The following is a 20,211-nucleotide window of genomic DNA, read 5'->3' on the forward strand; positions in this document are numbered from 1 at the left end:
TTTATGTTTCTTACCAAATTAAACATAAAGTGACCCTTTAAACTGAGCTGGCAAGAGAGGTTATGAGACTTTCTTCCCTTGTACAGCATTAATTCCTATGACCTCAGAGATACGGCTTTGAGCCTAACTCATTCCAAAGTCCCAGACTAACCATGGAAATCTGTGATCTCAGCAAGTGCTACAAGTACATTATCCATCAAATACTGGGACTTAGAAGAATGCATTATAAGATTTTCAAATGAAGAGGTTTTTCTGCCAGTTCCTATTTTACTCTCCCAATCATCTTCACTTTTTTTTTCAATCTGGATAATAAATAAGATGGCTTCTTTTAGTTTTCTCCATAGGGGATATTTTTCAAATCTTAACTGCTTCTAATTCAAAGCAATAATATTACATACCGTCAACTGGTGTATGAGGAGGTCCATTAAGAAGGTAATCTTGTTACTAAACAGAACATCAGTGCAGTTTTCTGAACAGTTATTGCAGGTGAGGTTGTAAACATTGATTGCATTGCAAAGAGACCTAACAGAAGGAGAAAAACACCATTTATAAAACTTGTGCAGTTCTTCTCTAAACAATGTGAAATACACAAAATGAACAGTACAAAAGCAGCAGGCATGGGATAGAAATCACTCTTAAAAAACCAAGCCAAATATTACTAGGTGCAAGGTCCATCAGCTAGATATAAAAGCTTTTAATTTTTATCCACAGCCTAGTGCTCATTAGAAACTAATTCTTGCCTCTTATTAATGCAGCAGCAGACAATGGAAATGTACTTACCAGTCTACTGACAATGTCTTAATAACCTAAAATTAGATGTTACCCAGGAATTTTGGGATCTAGAATTTTTGAATAGTATCCAGAAAAAAGAGTGTGCCAAAGCTCCTGTTGCCAGGTCTCCTGGTTGACAAGGGCAGATGATGGAGGAAAGGAGCACACATGAAGAGAAACGACAGGTTTTCCCTTGTGAGACAAGAACTGCAGAGGTCTGGGGAGTGAGCACCACACCTGCCCAGGGATTGTACAGACGGGCCCAGAGTGCCTCAGCAGGAGAGGACCTAAAGAGTAAAACAGTCTCGGGTCAAACCCATCAAAGAAATGTGCTTTTTTTTTCCCTTTGGGATTAAAAAATTATATCCCATTTTTCAAAGTAAGTTTTGGAGCAACAAACTCAATGGGCATTCTTGTGAGTGCTTTGAAAACTGTAATAAACCTGCACTGCCTGAGTGATCAATGTTGATTCTGGCCTCACTAAATCCCCTGCTTAAGTCCTATGTACAAATGTTTTGATTTAGTCCCTTACAACCAATCCTCTAAAACAATAATTCTTAAAGCGTGAACCATGAACCAGTAGCATCAATATCACCTGGGAACTTTCAGAAATGCAAATTCTCAGACTTCACCCCAGATCTACTAAACACTAGACACTTTGGGGGTGGAGTCCAGCAATTTGTGTTTTAATGAATTTCACTTTTTTTTAAAACAAAATTCCAGACCACTGCTCTGGAATAGGAGCTCTAGAGTTTGACAGAGCACTAGCATCACCTGTATATCTTTAAAGATACAGACTTGCCTGAATTCCTCCCCTGGAGATGCTAGTGGGAGTGGGAGGGCTCTAGAAATTCTGCATGTTTCAAAAGTTCTATGAGCAATTCTGATGTACAGGCAGAGTTGAGAAGCATGGGTCTAAGAATCAACATGTAAATATTCATTTGTTCAACAAATATGTAATTCCCTATGATTTTCCAGGCATTGTGCTAGGTAGACAAGACAGACAAGCGCTCTGTTCTCATGGAGCTGATGCTCTAGTGGGAGAAAGATGGTAAAGACAGCTCCTGTTGTAATCATCTGTTTGGCTGATGTAGTGGTACTTGCTTCAACATAATTGATAGGTTCCTGAAACTTGAGCATTAGAGTATGTTGGTTAAGAGGAGAGATACTGGAATAAGATACTAGGTTAGAAACCTAGTTCTGTCATTTGAGGTTTTAGCAAGTTACTCATTTATATCTTAGCATCCAATTTCTTATCTGTAAAACTGAGATAATAATACCTAAGCTTCACATGGTCATCATAAGAATTAAATGAAATAATAGATGCAAAGTACTTAGGATGGTGCCTGGCACATGGTTAAATAATTCATAATGATAGGCTTCATTAGAGTTATTAAACTTATTATTCTTGTTATGAATAAGTCATAATTAAAACATTTAAAAATCAAATCAAATTAAAGCATGCTATGAAAGCTGTAATTTCCAGAATAATAAAGCACCATGCTTCGTAAATTTTTACATGGTATACTGGCATGAACAATGAAAGGACTTTAAGTTGAAGGGAGCAGGAGAAGCCTCAGCTCCAGCCTGACTTAACCCCTGAGGACTGTCCAGGAGTCTTATGTGTCTTAGGTGTAACACATTTATGACACATCAGTTGGAGGTTCTACGTAACAAATCTACCACAAATGCAATTCAGCACTATTTATTAGCTAACGTATTTAAATTGGCAAGAGTGCTTTTCTTTTCAGTTAAAAAAATAACATGTATTTGTGATTATAAAAATAATTTTAAAGATAATTATAATAACTGTAAGAAAGAGAGCACAAATAAACAGTAAAAAACCATGATACTTGGTACTTGTACTTCCAGTCTTCTCATCTTAGAAATGTTCACTTAGTTAATATGTATAAAATGAATATTTCTCCATGACATTTAATATTCTTTGGTAACACTGGTCTTCAATTTAAAAAAAAAAAGAACAGCTTTCTTACTTTCTTGCTCAGAAGCTTAAAAGCTAATGAAATCTTTTTCAGAAGCTTAAACCAAAGAACAGATAAAATCAGAGTTGCTCTGACCCAGAGTCCCACTCTGTTTTCCTCTCAAAGAGCCTTGAAATACTCCTCAGAGACCTGCAGGTGTGTTCCCTTGGAGTACAGTAAAAACTCCTGAGCTTTAATACTAATAAAATTTAACTTGGTAACTTTCTGACTAGGAATGATGACCTTAGTACAACACACACCAAGAAGTATGGCGAAAAGTACCTCCCCCTTACTTATGTCCTTCAGCCCCTCAATTCCCTACCTTAGAAATCACCACGGTTACTAGTGCACATGTCCTTCCAGTAGTCTGTGCATAGGCAAGAGTTTCCCCTCTACACAAATGGTATCATACAAGATTTGGAGCCAAGGACATCTTTCCCTGCGGTTGGCTGTTGCTGTCAACAAGCAAGGTTTGGAAAGGTGAGGCTTCCCTGCAGTAGACTCAGGTTCCCTTTTCCAGATTCTGTGTATCAAGAACCAGTGGGACAACTTGTACTATTTGATTTGATTTCCTAATCTCTGATCTGCAGCTTCCAGTACCCATTGTGGTTTCCTGAGTGTGACAGAAAGTTGTGTGTGGCATTAGCTTCTTCCTTCCTTCCTTCCTTTTTTGGCTTCAGAGGGAGCAGTGCCCCCAGTGGATATGTTTGGTATTGTTCTGGAGTCAATAAAGAGGTCTGCAACCTTTTCCAACAAATTTGTAAGCATCCAATTTCTTATTTTAAATTCCTCTTCTGATTAAACTACTTAAACTAAGAAATACTGTCGCTTTTAAAAGAAGGAACAGGATCACCCAATGTATGTAAAATTTTACATCAATCAATTCCTTACTAATGTATCCAATTTTCAACATAATGAAAGAACGCTGTTTTAATATTCAGAGTTCTTAGTTATACGCCAGGGGAAGAAAGCTCTGGTTGATTTAAACAGGAAGGAAATTAACTGACAAGCTTTGGGTATATCATAGGATTTAGAAAACACCTTCATCAAAGTTATACTGCATGGACCAATATCCAAATCACATACCATGAACCTGATCTGCTAAAACAAAACAAAACAAAAAAACTCCGGGCACCATATGTCACAGCTTGACCTCACACTATGACCTTGGACAACAGATGCAGCTGCCTGCAATTGTCAAAGGAAGAGAGTGTGGGATGTCCTTGCTTCTTACTTTATTAGCCTCAGAGTAGAAGTCTGGAGTGGGTATGCTGCGTTGTAAAGCCTAGGTCACAAGTTTATATTCTAGACACAGAGTACTGGGGAGCAGACACCTGGTTCGCTCTCATATATAGAGGGAGGGCCACACTGTGCCTGGGATCTCCATAAATGCAGGGGGTGCTCAACTGCATAACCAGCGTTCACCACGGCTGTACCCAACAAACCCTTCTGCTTCCTGAGAGTAAATGTTCGGTAATGGTAATTTGGTTCAAAGGATATGAAGATTTACTTTAAGACTTTTGATAGACATTGCAAAATTCAAATTGCCCTCCAGAAAAAAAGTATTTTAAATCAATTTATACTCCCAGAAAAAGTTCATCCATGTTTTCACTAACATCAGATACTTTCATTTTTAAAATCTGTTACTGATCTGACAGCTAAAAATGTTAAAGGTTGCATTTCTTTAATTGCTAGTGTGATTAAGGACGTTTCACTTCATGTGCTTATTGGCAATGTGTATTTATATTTGCTTTAATTATCACTGTGAACCTTTTACCCATTTTCTATGGGGGGGGGTTGTCTTTTTCTTATTGATTTTAAGGCCCTTTACCAATAACAAAGGTATTAACTTTTTATTTGCTTATTGGCTGCAATAGGTCTTAGTTACAGTGTGCGGGGTCTTTGTGGTGGTGCACAGACTCTCAAGTTGTGGTGTGTGGACTCTGAAGTGTGTGGGGTCAGTAAAGGCTACACTCAGGCCTTTGCGCCGGCATGGCATGTGAGGTGTTCGTTCCCGACGAGAGACTGAACCCATGTCGCCTGCATTGCAAGGCAGATTCTTAACCACTGGGCCACCAGGGAAGTTCTGATATGAACCTTTTATCATCATATACAGCAAATAAATTTTCCTGTCTGTTGTTTATCTAAATTTTTTGCTTTTTGTCATAAAGAATGGTTTCATTTTTATTTGATAAAATCTGTCAAACTTTCCCTTCAGTATATCTGGATGTTGTGTCAGAAGAGTCTTCCTACTTCAGCATTACAAAAATATTTTTTAAAATTTACTTCTGGTATTTTCATAGATTTTACATTTAAATATAAGATATGAAATTGATTGTGGGGTAAGGTATGAAGTAAGTAGCCATTTACACTTTTCTTTTTGTTAATTATTCTTATCCTCTATTTAAAAATTTTCATTGAAGGTTTTTCTCTTTTTCTTAATGATTTATAAGGATTCTCTCATTATATGTATATAGCAAAGGGTTAATACATATTGTTAATATTTTTTTCAGTTTATCTACTGCCAATAATTTTGCTCACTATTTTTAAGGCATCTTTTATATACTGAAGCTAAACAATTTCATGTAGTTAGACGATTCTTTGTGGTTTATTTTCTCTTCCTGCCCCTTTTTCCTTTAGAAAGTTACCCTTTACCATGAGATGAGGTAACTACATGTTTGTATCCAGCCATTTGTATGTATTTAATCATCACTGTGTGTGGTAATGTTATGGTTTTATAATTTACTATCAAATCATTTAAAATTTATTTGGATGTGTGGCATGAAGCAGAAGCCTAAATTCCCTCCCCCACCTAAGAAATTCTTGAATAATTCATCTTTTCTCTACTGGTTTGAAACGCCACCTTTACTATAACTATATACACACTATACACAGGCTGTGTTTCCCGGTTTCCTAGTCTAGTTGATAATTTATGTAAGTTCTGTAATATATAAAGGCAATTACACACTGCTTTATGTATTGCAGCTGTACAGTGGGACCAATATATACAACTGCAGATCTCTCAAAGTTTCAAAAATGAGGGTACTATATTTAGAATGACATGTGGAATTTATAGTTCTATAATTGTACCCTCTTTTCCCTTTGACTTTGATATATAATTTTTATGGTCTTAATTTCTAATCTCTCTTTTTTTTAGTCAATGAAAACCCTACAACTTATCTAAACTCTTTTGTGGAATATCAGGGCATAAGTAAACCTACACATGAAAAAGCAAACAGCACAGGGTGTGGGGTTATTGTCCTAATGCCCTCTGTGCTTTACATTAAAGAAACTGCATTTAATAGTAAAGTGTGGAATGTTACATCTATATAGTCTTATGCTTACAAAACTTTCCCAAGAAACTTCCACAAAGAAACTGGTTTCTGATGAGAAAAACTGGGTGGGGGGAGTATAAAAAATCCCAGGGGTCAGGAAAAACTTGTCCACTCAGTAGAACTTGTTTGAAAGACAACCTCTATTTGAAGAGCACCTGTCTTAGAACGATCACTTCTTTGAACCCAGCTTGGGTGGTCTGCCCAAGCAGCTTTCCTTGTAATTTAAAACCCACATGACTGGAAGCACTTTTTAACATCAAACAGAAAGCCCCAGATTTTAAAAGTATCTTCTGAGAAGACAGTAAAATCTTACTGTCCATTCCATCAAAAGTACACTGTGGTTGGGGGTGGAGATAAGGGCTTTCTGATTCCAGATAATCATGAATACATGAGTGAATCTTGTGTCAGTAGGTCTTCTCACTGAAAATGTTTTCTCTGAAAAACAGAGGACAGAAAAGGCGTCACGAAGGTGGGTTTGTTTTTTTTTAAATCCAAGAAGAACACTATTTGAATACAAACGTAGTATACCTCAGACATTAAGATTAGTATCTAAGATGTTATGAAATAGTTAAATAGAAAAGCCCTAGAGAGTTGCAGCCGAAGAGGACTTGATAATATAACTTAGGAAGTACGTAAGTTTATATCCTTATGAGGTTCGTAGTGACTAAGGCTTTTCAGAAAACACTGTTCACATATCCATTATCTGATACCAGTGTCAAGAAAGCAGACATTTAAAAACAACTGCCATTGGCAGTTTAAAACCAGAGCCCTTATAAATTATAATTTACCAAATGCCTTTGGTTTGCATTAAGCATTTGTTCATAATAGATGGCATATCACATATATACGTGGAGGTGAGCGAAGGCTTTATGTTCCTGTGGAGCAAAATCCTGTGCCAAGTAGCAGAGTCACAACAATACAGCTGCAAAGAGAAACTGGGGATTTTTGTAAATTATTGCTTCAGTCCTCATGGAAGGAAAGAATTGGCTTGATGTGAATGAGTGTAGGAAAGGGATAGAATATCACAAATCACAGAGGATGGTTAGCAAATGATATTGTTTAAGGAAAGATTATCTGGACTGAACCAGAACACACAGACCTGGAGTAATACAAGTTTCCTAGGGAGGGGTGAAATGAATATTAAAATTAGAGCTCCCCAACATATTATAATTTACTAAGTACATTTTGTTTGCATTAAGCATCTAATAAATGCTTAATTTATTAGTTTATATTCACCATTTTCAAATTATGTTTTGTCATTATAAAGCTCCAAACAAAAACAACTTGCTTAGATACTATCAAAAAGAATTATCTGAAACTAGGGAGATGCAACTGCAGCTAGAATTCTAACATGCTAACTGCACCCACCAAGCAAGTGGCTGCTCACACAACGGGGCCTGTGACTCAGGCCTGGCCCTGGAGGACTGGCCCACGTGAAAGCTGCATGTGCCAGTTCTGAAGGCTAAAAACAGACCAGTGTCAAAGCACTGAACACTCTATCATACAACGACTCTGAGTGACTTCTAGTTCAGGTCCTTGTCCGATTCATCCTTTTTGGAGTCCTCATAGCATGCAGCACACAGCTGGCTGGGTACAGGGATCCGTCTAAATGAAGGGACAGCTGTCTTCCTTGTTTCAAGCAGAACATACGAGAATAGATAACTGTGGGACATACCAATACATTCATTAGCCACATTTTCTACTTTTAAACAATCATTAGAGTGAAGAGGGGTGGGAGCCCCATTCCCCTAGCTAAAAGTATCTCATAATTTTGTACTGATATTTCAGGACTCAAAGGGATTTTTCCTTCAAACTCTTCTACATAACAGCTCTCTTTCCTCTCTCTGACATGGAGAATAACAAAATTCAAATATTGAACTAGTACAATTAGATAAGCAAGTCTTGGTTAATAAGAGAATGCCTTCTCCAGGCTTCCCTGGTGGCTCAGTGGTAAAGGGTCGGCCTGCCAATGCAGAAAACATGGGTTTGATTCCTGGTCCAGGAAGATGCCAAATGCTGTGGAACAACTAAGCCCATGGGTCACAACTACTAAGCCTGTTCCTCTAGAGCCCGGGAACCGCAACTACTGAAGCCTGCCCGCCCTAGAGCCTGTGCTTTGTAACAAAAGAAGCCTCTGATCTCTGCAACAAGAGAAAGCCCACCAGCATCAGAGACCCAGCCACAAAAATTAAAGTAAATAAAACTTTAAAAAAAGAAGAAGAAAATGTTTTTTCAGCAATAAATCTGGGGACAGAAGAATGACGCAGAAAATTTAACAATAAACAGATGATTCAGTTTTAATGTTTTTGTGACCACAGAGAAGGTGGATTTGTGACAGAATTTTGGGGAATTTTTGCAGTGGACATTTGAATCAGTGTGAGCTGCAGGTAAAGAGGAAAACTTTTCCCCACTGGCACTGTGATGATTAGCATAAATTCACACAGCCTTCTCCACCTCTGATTCCCTCCTTTAGGGTGGTTGAGGATAGCCGAGGAGCCAACATCCAGGAACTGGAAATAAAAGACAGCTCAAGACTGGGGTAGAGAAGGGATGCTAATAGTGCTGTCCGACCAACCAATCTTTGCTATGCAGATGTAAATTATGTGCTCTACACCTCAGTGTGCATCAAAACTCAGTGTAACAATTACAAATGACTGCTGCACCGCGTATCATATCCTACAATGTAACATTTTTAAAACACTAAAATTAATTTTTTAATTCAGGGATTTTCCTAAGTATAATGATGCCTTGGAGCTGGAGAAAGAAATCTTCAACTAGATGAGTTATTTCAAAGGTTCTTGTTTAGCTGGTGAATTTGGTATAATTAGAATAAGCAGTTTAATTATTCCATAGAGACATACTCTAATTTTAAATGAGAAATCACATATATTTTAGGTACAACCTAATTAGACTTTCTGCATTTCCTAAAATTAACCTCCCACTGAGAAGGTGTTTTGTTGCAAAGATTACAATAATACATTTAAAAATTAGGATGAGCATAAAATTAAAACATTAATTTGAAGTCTAGTGTTAAACTCTGTCTTGTCTCATAACAAGACAGTTATGATTAGCTGGTCTTTAGATATGTTCTTAAGTAGGATCTGGTTATATAATTTTAAAGTCACAATTAAACACATAGGCTCTGGAGAAGACCCCAGGTGGCTTGCAGTGTTAAACAGCAGATTAAAGTCGACACAACTAATTTCTTTACTTTAATCTTATTAGTGGCATAACAGCTGTCAACTGTAACCATTTCTGTGCTGCCTTCTGACACAAACAAAATGCCTCAATATGTCAAATGGGAAGACTATTTATCAATCACTATGGCAACCCACTCCAGTATTCTTGCTGGGAAAATCCCACGGACAGAGCCTCATGGACTACAGTCCGTAAGGTCACAAAGAGTTGGACACGACTGAGCACACAACACACACACACACATACACACCCACACGGCTAATTAGCTTTCAAAATAATTTTTTAAGCTCTCGTTATCTTGAGGAAAGTTATTTACTTTTAGTAAATCTTGATCTAAAAATAGCTATTTAGAATTACATAACAATAATCCTGCCTAGAAATGAGGAATTGTTCTTTAACAATGGATTATATCCTAAACTTCACCCACATCAGCAAATAACATTTTATTAACACTTAATGAGAGGCTGTAATGTAGCAGATACCTAAGGTGGTATGTGGTTTTCACCTCTATATCTATATCTGGTATTGATGGGGAATAAGTCTTATGATGAATTTACTTTATATTTATCACCTGATTTAAATCATGAAAAGGGTATTTAAGGTAACACAGAAATGTTGTACTGCTTTTGTAGACTTCATTGCTAGACCTTCTCTGAATATTTTGTCTCATACATACAAATAGTTACAAGTGGTTTTGGTTCATCTTTCTGAACTTCTGTTAGATCATTCTTCTTGTCCCCCTTTGGCTCTTAACCAGACTGAAAACCTCTCTCTTTGGTGATACCATACAGGCAATAAGATAGAGAAGGAAGAATACCAGAATAGAATGCTCAGTCCTAGCTGCCAATGTGATAAGAGACGATAAATCATTCAGTGTTTTTAAGCCTTAGTTTCTTCATTTATATAATGTGATAAATTGATTGAACATGTGTCAAAGACTCTGTTAAATAAATGTAATATATTGATTAATATAAAATAACTTTATTACCCATATTTCTGACAATGCCAAGTGTTTAGCAGGGACTCACTACAACTTCGTTGTAAAGGTCTTCTCTCTCTCTCACTCATCCTTCACCCACAATACTAAACAAAGTGCTAGCCACATGGCAATAAAAGTATATATTAAATGAGTGAATTCCTCTTTGGGTAAAACAGCATAAGCAGTGAGGGCTTAAATTAAGGTAACAGAAAGATGAGACAATAATAGAAAGATGAGGAATGAAAAAGATATTAACTTTCTTCAAAATGTGAAAAAAAATAAGGAATAAATATCTTTCACTTTCCCCTGAATTAGTCATTTTGTCCAATTCATTCGAACTTAATTATATTTTTATACTGTACTGACAGTCCTAATATTATCAAAATGTTTACAGCTTCCCAAATATATCCTGTTATTTCAGGTCTCCATGTTCTTGCACATGCTGTGTTCTCTGCTGAGGAAGACTTGTTAATTTGACATGTTATTTCAGGTCTCCATGTTCTTGCACATGGCTGTGTTCTCTGCTGAGGAAGACTTGTTAATTTGACATGTTATTTCAGGTCTCCATGTTCTTGCACAAGCTGTGTTCTCTGCTGAGGAAGACTTGTTAATTTGACAAACTCTGAATCTATCTTTTAAAACCTATAGGAAAGACTCTGTCTTCCTCTGGTTATTAATGACGCCATCCTTTTCGCTGTCTCTGCACTTGGCGCATACTTGTACAATTATACTTAGGACCAAATTACCTATTTCCTTGTTTAGTTCACTTTTTAACTAATGAGCCTGCTGATGGTTATGGACACAGTTTTATTTCCACAACTCTACTGCTCAGCACACAACCAATGGTACCAATCCCCTAGGTGCGTGTGGAAATGTGTAATAACACACTTGGTCGTCACAATGACTGGGGGCAGAGGTATTTAATGGGTCGAGGGATGTTACACACCATGCAGTGTGCAGGGCATTGTGACCCCGTGCCACTAGTATCCCATGCTAGAGTGTGACAATTCACAAAACCCTTTCGTATATATTAGCATTTCACCTTCACAACAACCCTGTGAGACAGAAATCTTTTCCCCATTCCCCAGATGAAAAATCCTACAGCACAATAAGGTCTTAAAGACAGGTCTCACATTAAACACTGGCCAAGCTGGTATTTGAACTCTAATGCTCTGATTCTAAATCCCAGCTGAGTTTAATTCATTAGTGCATTATAGTCCCTTGTCTCTAATTCTAAATACAGATCCTGGCTTAAGTCCTAGAACTGATCTAATGAGAAAGTGAATATGTTTATTGTTGTTGTTCAGTCACTAAGTCATGTCTGTCTCTTTGCAACCCCATGGACTGCACCACACCAGGTTTCCTTGTCCTTCACCATCTCCAGGAACTTGCTCAAACCCATGTCCATTGAATTGATGATGCCATCTAACCGTCTTGTTCTTGGCTGCCCCCTTCTCCTCTTGCCCTCAATCTTTCCCAGCATCAGGGTCTTTTCCAATGATTCGCTCTTCGAACCAGGTGACCAAAGTATTGGAGCTTCAGCTTCAGCATTAGTCCTTCCAATTAATATTCAAGGTTGATTTCCTTTAGGATTGACTGGTTTGATCTCCCTGATGTCCAAGGAACTCTCAAGAGTCCTCTCCAACATCACAGTCCAAAAGCATCAATTCTTCAGGACTCTGCCTTTTTTACAGTCCAACTCTCACATCCATAAACGACTACTGGAAAAACCATAGCTTTGACTATATGGATCTTTGTCAGCAAAGTGATGTCTCTACTTTTTACAACATTGTCTAGGTTTGTCATAGCTTTTCTTTCAAGCAGCAAGCCTCTTTTAACTTCCTGGCTGCAGTTACCATCCACAGTGATTTTGGAGTCCAAAAACATAAAATCTGTCACTGTTTTCACTTTCCCTCCATCTATTTGCCATGAAGTGATAGAACCAGATGCCATGATATTTGCTTTTTGAATGCTGAGTTTTAAGCCAGCTTTTTCACTCTCCTCTTTTCACTTTCATCAAGAGGCTCTTTAGTTCCTCTTCGCTTTATGCCATTAGAGTAGCATCCTCTGCATATCTGAGGTTGTTGATATTTCTCCCAGCAATCTTGATTCTAGCTTGCAAGTCTTTCAGCCCAGCACTTCAAATGATGTACTCTGCATAGAAGCTAAATAAGTAGGGTGACAATACACAGCCTTGTCATACTCCTTTCCCTATGTGGAACCAGTCCATTGTTACATGTTGGGTTCTAACTGTTGCTTCTTGACCTGCATACAGGTTTCTCAGGAGACAGGTTAAGGTAGTCTGGTATTCCCATCTCTTTAAGAATTTTCCACAGTTTGCAGTAATCTACATAGTCAAAGGCGTTAGCAGAGTCAATGAAGCAGAGGTAGATGGCTTTTTGGAATTCCCTTGCTTTTTTTATGAACCAGTGGATGTTGGCAATTTGATTCTGGTTCCTCTGCCTTTTCCAAATCCAGCTTATAGATCTTATACATCTCGGTTCACATACTGTTGAAGCCTAGCTTTAATGAGTTTGAGCATTATCTTGCTAGCATGTGAAATAAGCAAAAGTGTATGGTAGTTTGAACACAGAAGTAAATTTTAGCCTAAAATACATTATGTGTTAGACTGTAAATATATTTGCAAAATATGACATTGTAATCTTCATCCTATTTAGGTGTTCCTTAAGAATCCATCTCAGAAGGTAACAAGAGAAAAGAGGTTACAGAGTTAGCAAAGACCTACATAGTTCACAATTCTGAAAGCACTACAGAGTGTTTTCAGCAAGACTGCTGTGTTATACTGTCTAGAACCCCAGAGGACTTGGCCACAAATTCTACATCAATTGTTTAGGTCATTGACATTTTCCTTACAGAAATACACTGCTGATTTTATGAAGGAAATTAATAAGAAAATAGGATTCACTTAACAGAAATTAGCTTTACAATCATTTTTGCTGGAATGCATAAATTTGAAAAATGGAGAGAGATTTGTATTCACATTAACTCAAATGTCAATGCTGAGAAGTATTTATATTTTCAGTAAGGCAACAACCTGATCTCTGAATCAATAGCTAGGCTTGATGAAAACGATTCCCTGGAGAAGGCATTAGTGTAAAGGAAAGAGCAAGAAAGTTAGAGCCTCAAATAAGTTGTTAGTAATGTCCCAGGAAGTGATCTAACAGTGATAGTCCAAAGACAGTTAAAGATTTTCTTAAGTAAACAGGTAACCAGAAATGTTCAACCAATGAACTATTACGTGAGAACTGTCTACATGGAAAGAAAATGCCTTAATGTAGAGTGGCTAAGAAAAAAAGTTTAAAATTGCAAATTTTATCAGGAATCATGAATCCGGAATGTACCAGTGTAATTCTGGTAACACAACCACCCCACCTACAATGAAGTTTTGCATTTCTTATTGGGAAAGACAGAGGTAGGAACAGGACGAGGCAGGGCTCTGAAACTTGCATCAGATGTATGACTATGTCATGCTTTGGGATAGATGTTTAGTAATATGGAGATACTGTGTGCTTTCCTTGAGAAGAACAAAACTGCAATTTCAAAAAAGCTTAGACTGAAGTAAGTCAATGCTTTTCTTTCTTGTTTTGAGTACTATAAAAATGACAACAAAAAATCATTTGTTTTTTCACAAATGTTTCATCTTTCGCCTAGCAGTTGAAACTGCACTACTGAGTCTTAAAACAAAGGCAAATTACTCAGTTCTTAAAAATGTCATAAAGCTTTATTTTGTAGTATAGGATTAACATTCTGAGCTGCATCAGGCTGTCAGGATTTGAGTGGGGAGCTGGTGGGAGTAACTGCTCTTGCAATCTTCTCACCTTCTAAACATCTTAATCTCAACTTCAAAATAGGCTGCTGCTGCTGCTGCTAAGTCGCTTCAGTCATGTCCGACTCTGTGCAACCCCATAGACGGCAGCCCACCAGGCTCCCCCATCCCCGGGATTCTCCAGGCAAGAACATTGGAGTGAGCTGCCATTTCCTTCTCTAATGCATGAAGGCAACTGGTTCTAATTTCAGAAGACAACTAGTGAAATGATTAAGTTCATCATGAACAAACTTATTCTATATTAAAAAGTTGGACTATGGTCCATTATGGTCAAGTCAGAGAAAACAGAGGCTAAGAAAATATATTTTTTAGTTTTTATGAAAATAAGACAATGTTACTGAGATTCAAACTAAATCCTAATTATAAGGTTAATAATGAGGAAACCATTCTGTGTGACCCAAGGGCCACCAAGAAAGTTAACATCTGAGGACTATAAAGAACATGAGTAGTATTGTTACTTGTTCTTATAGAATTCATGTATTTTATTAAAGAACAATATGTTGTCTAATCTTTGATCCTGAAAGTAAGATCTGCACTCTAGAGTACTTTACAGGTACAGAACGTTTAATGTATTTAATTCTCTATACAAGTTCTCCAAATGAAGGTTAGGAGAAAAAAGGAAAGTTCAGTCAGTCTGAGCTTGTAGAAATATTTAATGTTCATAAAGAATGATACCCTAGAGAACATGTAGAATGTGCTTTCTCTCTTTATTTCTACTTTAAACTTTGGGCATTCATTTATTCTTTCTTGATATGGAAGAATGTAGAAAAACAGCTATGAGGTTGCAAGGAAGGCTCTATTACATAGTCCAATATTTTCAATTCAATCTGGAGTTTAAAAAAATCTTTTAATATTTGTATTTTAAAGTATCAGAATCTAGGTTAGAAGGGACAGAAATTCACTCACAATATTTCAAGTAAAGAGAGGCATTTACTGTAAGGCTGTTGGGAACGTTCACGTGAATCCAGGAGAAAATGAGCTCCCAGACTTCAGGAGGGCAGGAACAATGCCAGCTCTGTGGACTGGGCCTCCCCTCATTTCCAGCCCCTCGTCTCTCACAAAGCTCTGGTCTCCTCCGTCCCCCCACAAAGGCCTCCATTAGTCCTGCTAAACTTGGAGTGAACACAGCCCTGTAATGACCATCCCAGAAGTTACTCTGCGTGATTTTTCAAATGTAAACACACACACACACACACACACACAATGGGTTGGAGTTTTACGATTTTCCAACTGCAAATTCCTGAGAGACAATCTTGACTGGTCCAGTTTAACTTTTTGGGCTGAGTTTTAAGACTCTAAGATTGGCTGCTTTTGAGTCAAATGTTCAATCTTGGTTTAACTAAATGTGGTCATTAAGGGAAACATCCCATGGCATAAAACACAGCTTCTTAGAAGAGGAGGCATAGGTTTAAGCCTAGAACATGTAATATCATAACCCCCAGAAAAAGGGAGGACAACAAACAGCACTGGAGGTGAGGTGAACAGGACAAACCCAGAAAAGAAATAAGTGGTAACACTGAAGGAAACTCATGGTGAAAACAGGATTAACATAGCTTAGACTGTATTGCAGACTGAAGAGAAAAGCAAAGCTCCAACAGTAGATGAGCTCCAAAGAGAACAGACAAGGCAGTCAAACAAGAGACGGGAGTAAGCAGCAAGCTGCAGGCCAGGCACAGGAAGCCATGCATCGGACGAAGCTAAGTTTGCAGACATTAGATATAGAGCAAAGCATTCCTTTTATGAAGAGCTTATGTATACCACCAGGCTGGCTGTTCCACAAAGGTAACACAGGCAGGCCAGTATCAGTGGTACTTAGAGTTTAACCCATTTCATTTTCCATTACTATAAGTTCCCTAAGGACAAGATCTATTTCTAATGGCTCCTAGATGTGGCAATCTCATTCCTATGTCCATATGTACATACACCTGATCCCAAAAAGGGAATCCCTAGAGGACAGTTTCCCCGGATATCAGAATCAGAAACCCAACGTCATTTACCTGCTTCTGGCATCCACCAGGATACCCCTTTTCCACTATAAATGAACTGTATCAGTTGCTACCCTGTGAGTATCACAAGACCAAGAGAAAGGAACAGAAGCCTCTAGGGATGAAACCTCAATAATCATGGGAGAGTAATTCAGAACATTCTGTCATCTGGAAAGAATACACACTCTCTGAGAAAGAGTATCATGGCTCTCTCTCAGGTTGTAGTCGTGTCCCAAACATGACTGCTCTCAATCCTCATGCTGGCAACGGCCACATACCTGGCTGCTGGTGACTGACGGGGTAACCAAGGGAAGCCGTGCTGAGCATCGGGCACTGTGGCTGGCACTGAGGGTGCTCTCAGTAAGTGTTAAGTTCTGTCCCCTCACCAGCTTCAAAGAATCAAGTAAACGCAGTACTGCCAAGGAGATAAACTGCACAAGTTTATGTTTACCTTACTTTGGATAATAAATTTATGATCTTCCTAGTCAGTCAAGCTCTAACTCACGTCATTCTAAATTTATTTACTTTTACTGTATTCAGTGACTATTGTGTTACCTGAGACCGATTTATGGATAGATAAATGTGTATACTTTAATAAGAAAAAAGGGAATTTAATTAATTTGTTTGACATGAATACATGGGTATACTTTATAAAGGCCACAGCCGTGGGAAGAATTTATTTTTCACCACAGATTAAAATGGGGGTGCTCTGATTTTAAAACTGTGATAAGGACAAAAACCAAGAATACAGTTCCAGCATTCCCTTTGACCTTCTAAGTAAAGCAGTTACAGATATAAGATTCACAGAAATTTAAAGATGGAATTAAAAAATACTGCCTTAAGTCTAGCTAACAGACTGGTCTAAATCAGGCCCTTATTCATCTGGGACTGAGATGTAATCATATTTTAAGTCCACAGAGTTAAATATTTGATGTAGTGTGTTCTTTTACTGCTTTACTTACATGTCTCAGAAAATTCATTCATTCATATATGGAAATGATACTTACTAAGACATCATATGATTGATAAATAAAGCATTTACTATGGTCTGTGATCCCAAGGAATTATGGTCCCTTTGAGAAAAAGACAACACAAGTAGAATACCTGGGAACATTAATACAGGGTTAAACTGGACTATTCTCTAACCTGTTTGATATTTCTTCAATGATTTAGATAAATATATGTATCTTTTACACATCAACTTCAGATGTGACACAGTGTTAAAGAAAAAAAAAAAAAAAAACTAAGTAAGCAGCCAACTCAGGATCCAAAAAGAATCTTGACAGGCTGGGCCAAAATTAACCGGGATGAAGTCTGGACTTAGGGTGGAAAAAACAAACGACCAAGTAAAATTATAGATCATAGATTCTTAGAACTCAAAGTCACACAGACACAGGGATTTAAAGTTCAGTAATTAAGTAGGGCAACATGTAGTCAAAACAATAACAACCCCAAAAAGAAAAGAAAAAGAAAAGAAATCCAACCCACTGATATTAAACTAAGTGCTTGCTTTGTGCAGAGCACTTAATGAACACATGTACTTCCAGCAGCCAACAAGTCCTACCCTGCATAGTAGTAGTACCATTTAATTAAGGTTCTGTTATAACTATTTGGCCCATGATACCATAGCTACTAAGTAAAAAGCAGAGACTTAAACTCAGATCTGACTCCAGAGTCTGTTTATTCTTCATTATACCATGCAATGCTTCATGCTGATAAGACTATTTCCAAATAAAAATTCTGTCCAGAGGGACAATGGAGGAAGAGAAGTAAGACTGATGGAGAAGAAAGAGGGGCTAATTAGTTCTGCAGGAGGACAACCTAGAGTAGCCTGGAGACTAGAATAGTTAAGTAGAATAACTTAACTATTTGGCCCCTTTATTGTCCATGACTATCTGTCAAGGACCAAGAATTCCAAGCAAGTAAAAGGCAACCTAGGAAAGACAGCCCAGTGATGACTTTTTGGTGGCCCAAAAGATCTGTTGGTTTCTTTATGAAATATGAACATTTACTGCTGTCTGAAAAGGGTCTGATGCTGAAGCTGAAGCTTCAATACTTTGGCCACCTGATGTGAAGAGCTGACTCATTGAAAAAGACCCTGATGCTGAGAAAGACTGAAGAAAGAAGAAGAGGGCAGCAGAGGATGAGACGACTGGATGGCCTCACTGACTCAATGGACATGAGTTTGAGCAAGCTCAAGGATATAGTGAAGGACAGGGAAGACTGGTATGCTGCAGTCCATGGGGTCACAAAGAGTTGGACACGACTTAGTGACCGAACAACAATATTTGGGCCTGGACTGGAAATAGAACTGCCATATGACCCAGCAATACCACTTCTGGGCATACACACTGAGGAAACCAGATCTGAAAGAGACACATGCACCCCAATGTTCATCGCAGCACTGTTTATAATAGCCAGGACATGGAAGCAACCTAGATGCCCATCAGCAGATGAATGGATAAGGAAGCTGTGGTACATATACACCATGGAATTTTACTCAGCCGTCAAAAAGAATTCATTTGAACCAGTCCTAATGAGATGGATGAAACTGGAACCCCTTATACAGAGTGAAGTAAGCCAGAAAGATAAAGAACATTACAGCATACTAACACATATATATGGAATTTAGAAAGATGGTAACGATAACCCTATATGCAAAACAGAAAAAGAGACACAGAAATACAGAACAGACTTTTGAACTCTGTGGGAGAAGGTGAGGGTGGGATGTTTCAAAAGAACAGCATGTATACTATCTATGGTGAAACAGATCACCAGCCCAGGTGGGATGCATGAGACAAGTGCTCCGGCCTGGTGCACTGGGAAGACCCAGAGGAATCGGGTGGAGAGGGAGATGGGAGGGGGGATCGGGATGGGGAATAAGTGTAAATCTATGGCTGATTCATATCAATGTATGACAAAACCCACTGAAATGTTGTGAAGCAATTAGCCTCCAACTAATAAAAAAAAATTAAAAAAAAAAAAAAATATTTGGGCCTGGAGATGACTTTTCTTACAAGGAACAAGCCATGAAATTCATGACCAGCCTATATAGCATATTAAAAAGCAGAGATATTACTTTGCCAACAAAGGTCCATCTAGTCAAAGCTACACTTTTTCCAGTAATGTATAGATGTGAGAGTTGGACTATAAACAAAGCTGAGTGGTGAAGAATTGATGCTTTTGAACTGTGGTGTTGAGAAGACTTTTGAGGGTCCCTTGGACTGTAAGGAGATCCAACCAGTCTATCCTAAAAGAAATCAGTCCCGAATAGTCATTGGAAGGACTGATGCTGAAGCTGAAACTCCAATACTTTGGCCATCTGATGCGAAGAATCAACTCATTGGAAAAGACCCTGATGCTGGGAAAGATTGAGGGTGGGAGGAGAAGGGGCAGACAGGATGAGACGGTTGGATGGCATCACCAACGCAATGGACATGAGTTTAAGGAGGCTCCAGGAGTTGGTGATGGACACGTAAGCCTGGCGTGCTGCAGTCCATGGAGTTGCAAAGATCCGGATATGACTGAACGACTGAACTGAACTGAATATTCCATTGTACATGACAAACACACAGCTAACATCACACTCAATGGTGAAAATGTGAAAGCATTTCCTCTAAGATCAGACAAAACAAGGAGGCTCACTCTCACTACTTTTATTCAACATAGTTTTGGAAGTCCTAGCCACAGCAATCAGAGAGGAAAAAGAAATATAAAAATCCACACTGGAACAGAAAAATAAAACTGTCAGTGTCTGCATATGACATGATATGATACATGAAAATCCTAAAAATGCTACCAGAAAACTACTAGAACTCATCAATGAATTTGGTAAAGTTGCAGAATACAAAATTAATATATAAAAATCTGTTGTATTTCTATACACTAACAATGAAAGATCAGAAAGAAGAATTAAAAAAATAATTCCATTTACCAGCGCATCAAAAAGAATAAAATATCTAGGAATAAACCTAGCAAAGGAAGCAAAGGCCAAGACAACTGTAAGATGCAGATGAAAGAAACTGAAGATGATACAAATGAATAGAAAGATATACCATGTTCTTAGATTGGAAGAATAAATATTGTTAAAATGACTATAATACTCAAGGCAAAA

The 20,211-nt window shown here is 37.9% G+C and overlaps 1 protein-coding gene across 2 annotated transcripts in view; it reads right to left on the bottom strand.

Moving 5' to 3' along the window:
* The window catches only part of SCAPER (S-phase cyclin A associated protein in the ER), a 400,216-nt gene that overhangs the window by 121,790 nt on the left and 258,215 nt on the right, over window positions 1–20,211 (bottom strand). For both annotated transcript variants that reach the window (XM_043921754.1, XM_043921755.1), the window contains exon 25: window positions 399–522. In XM_043921754.1, the coding sequence (XP_043777689.1) occupies window positions 399–522 (124 nt within the window). The remainder of the gene's footprint in view (window positions 1–398; window positions 523–20,211) is intronic.

This window comes from Cervus elaphus, chromosome 13, assembly GCF_910594005.1.
Source record: "Cervus elaphus chromosome 13, mCerEla1.1, whole genome shotgun sequence".
Classification (NCBI taxonomy): domain Eukaryota; kingdom Metazoa; phylum Chordata; class Mammalia; order Artiodactyla; family Cervidae; genus Cervus; species Cervus elaphus.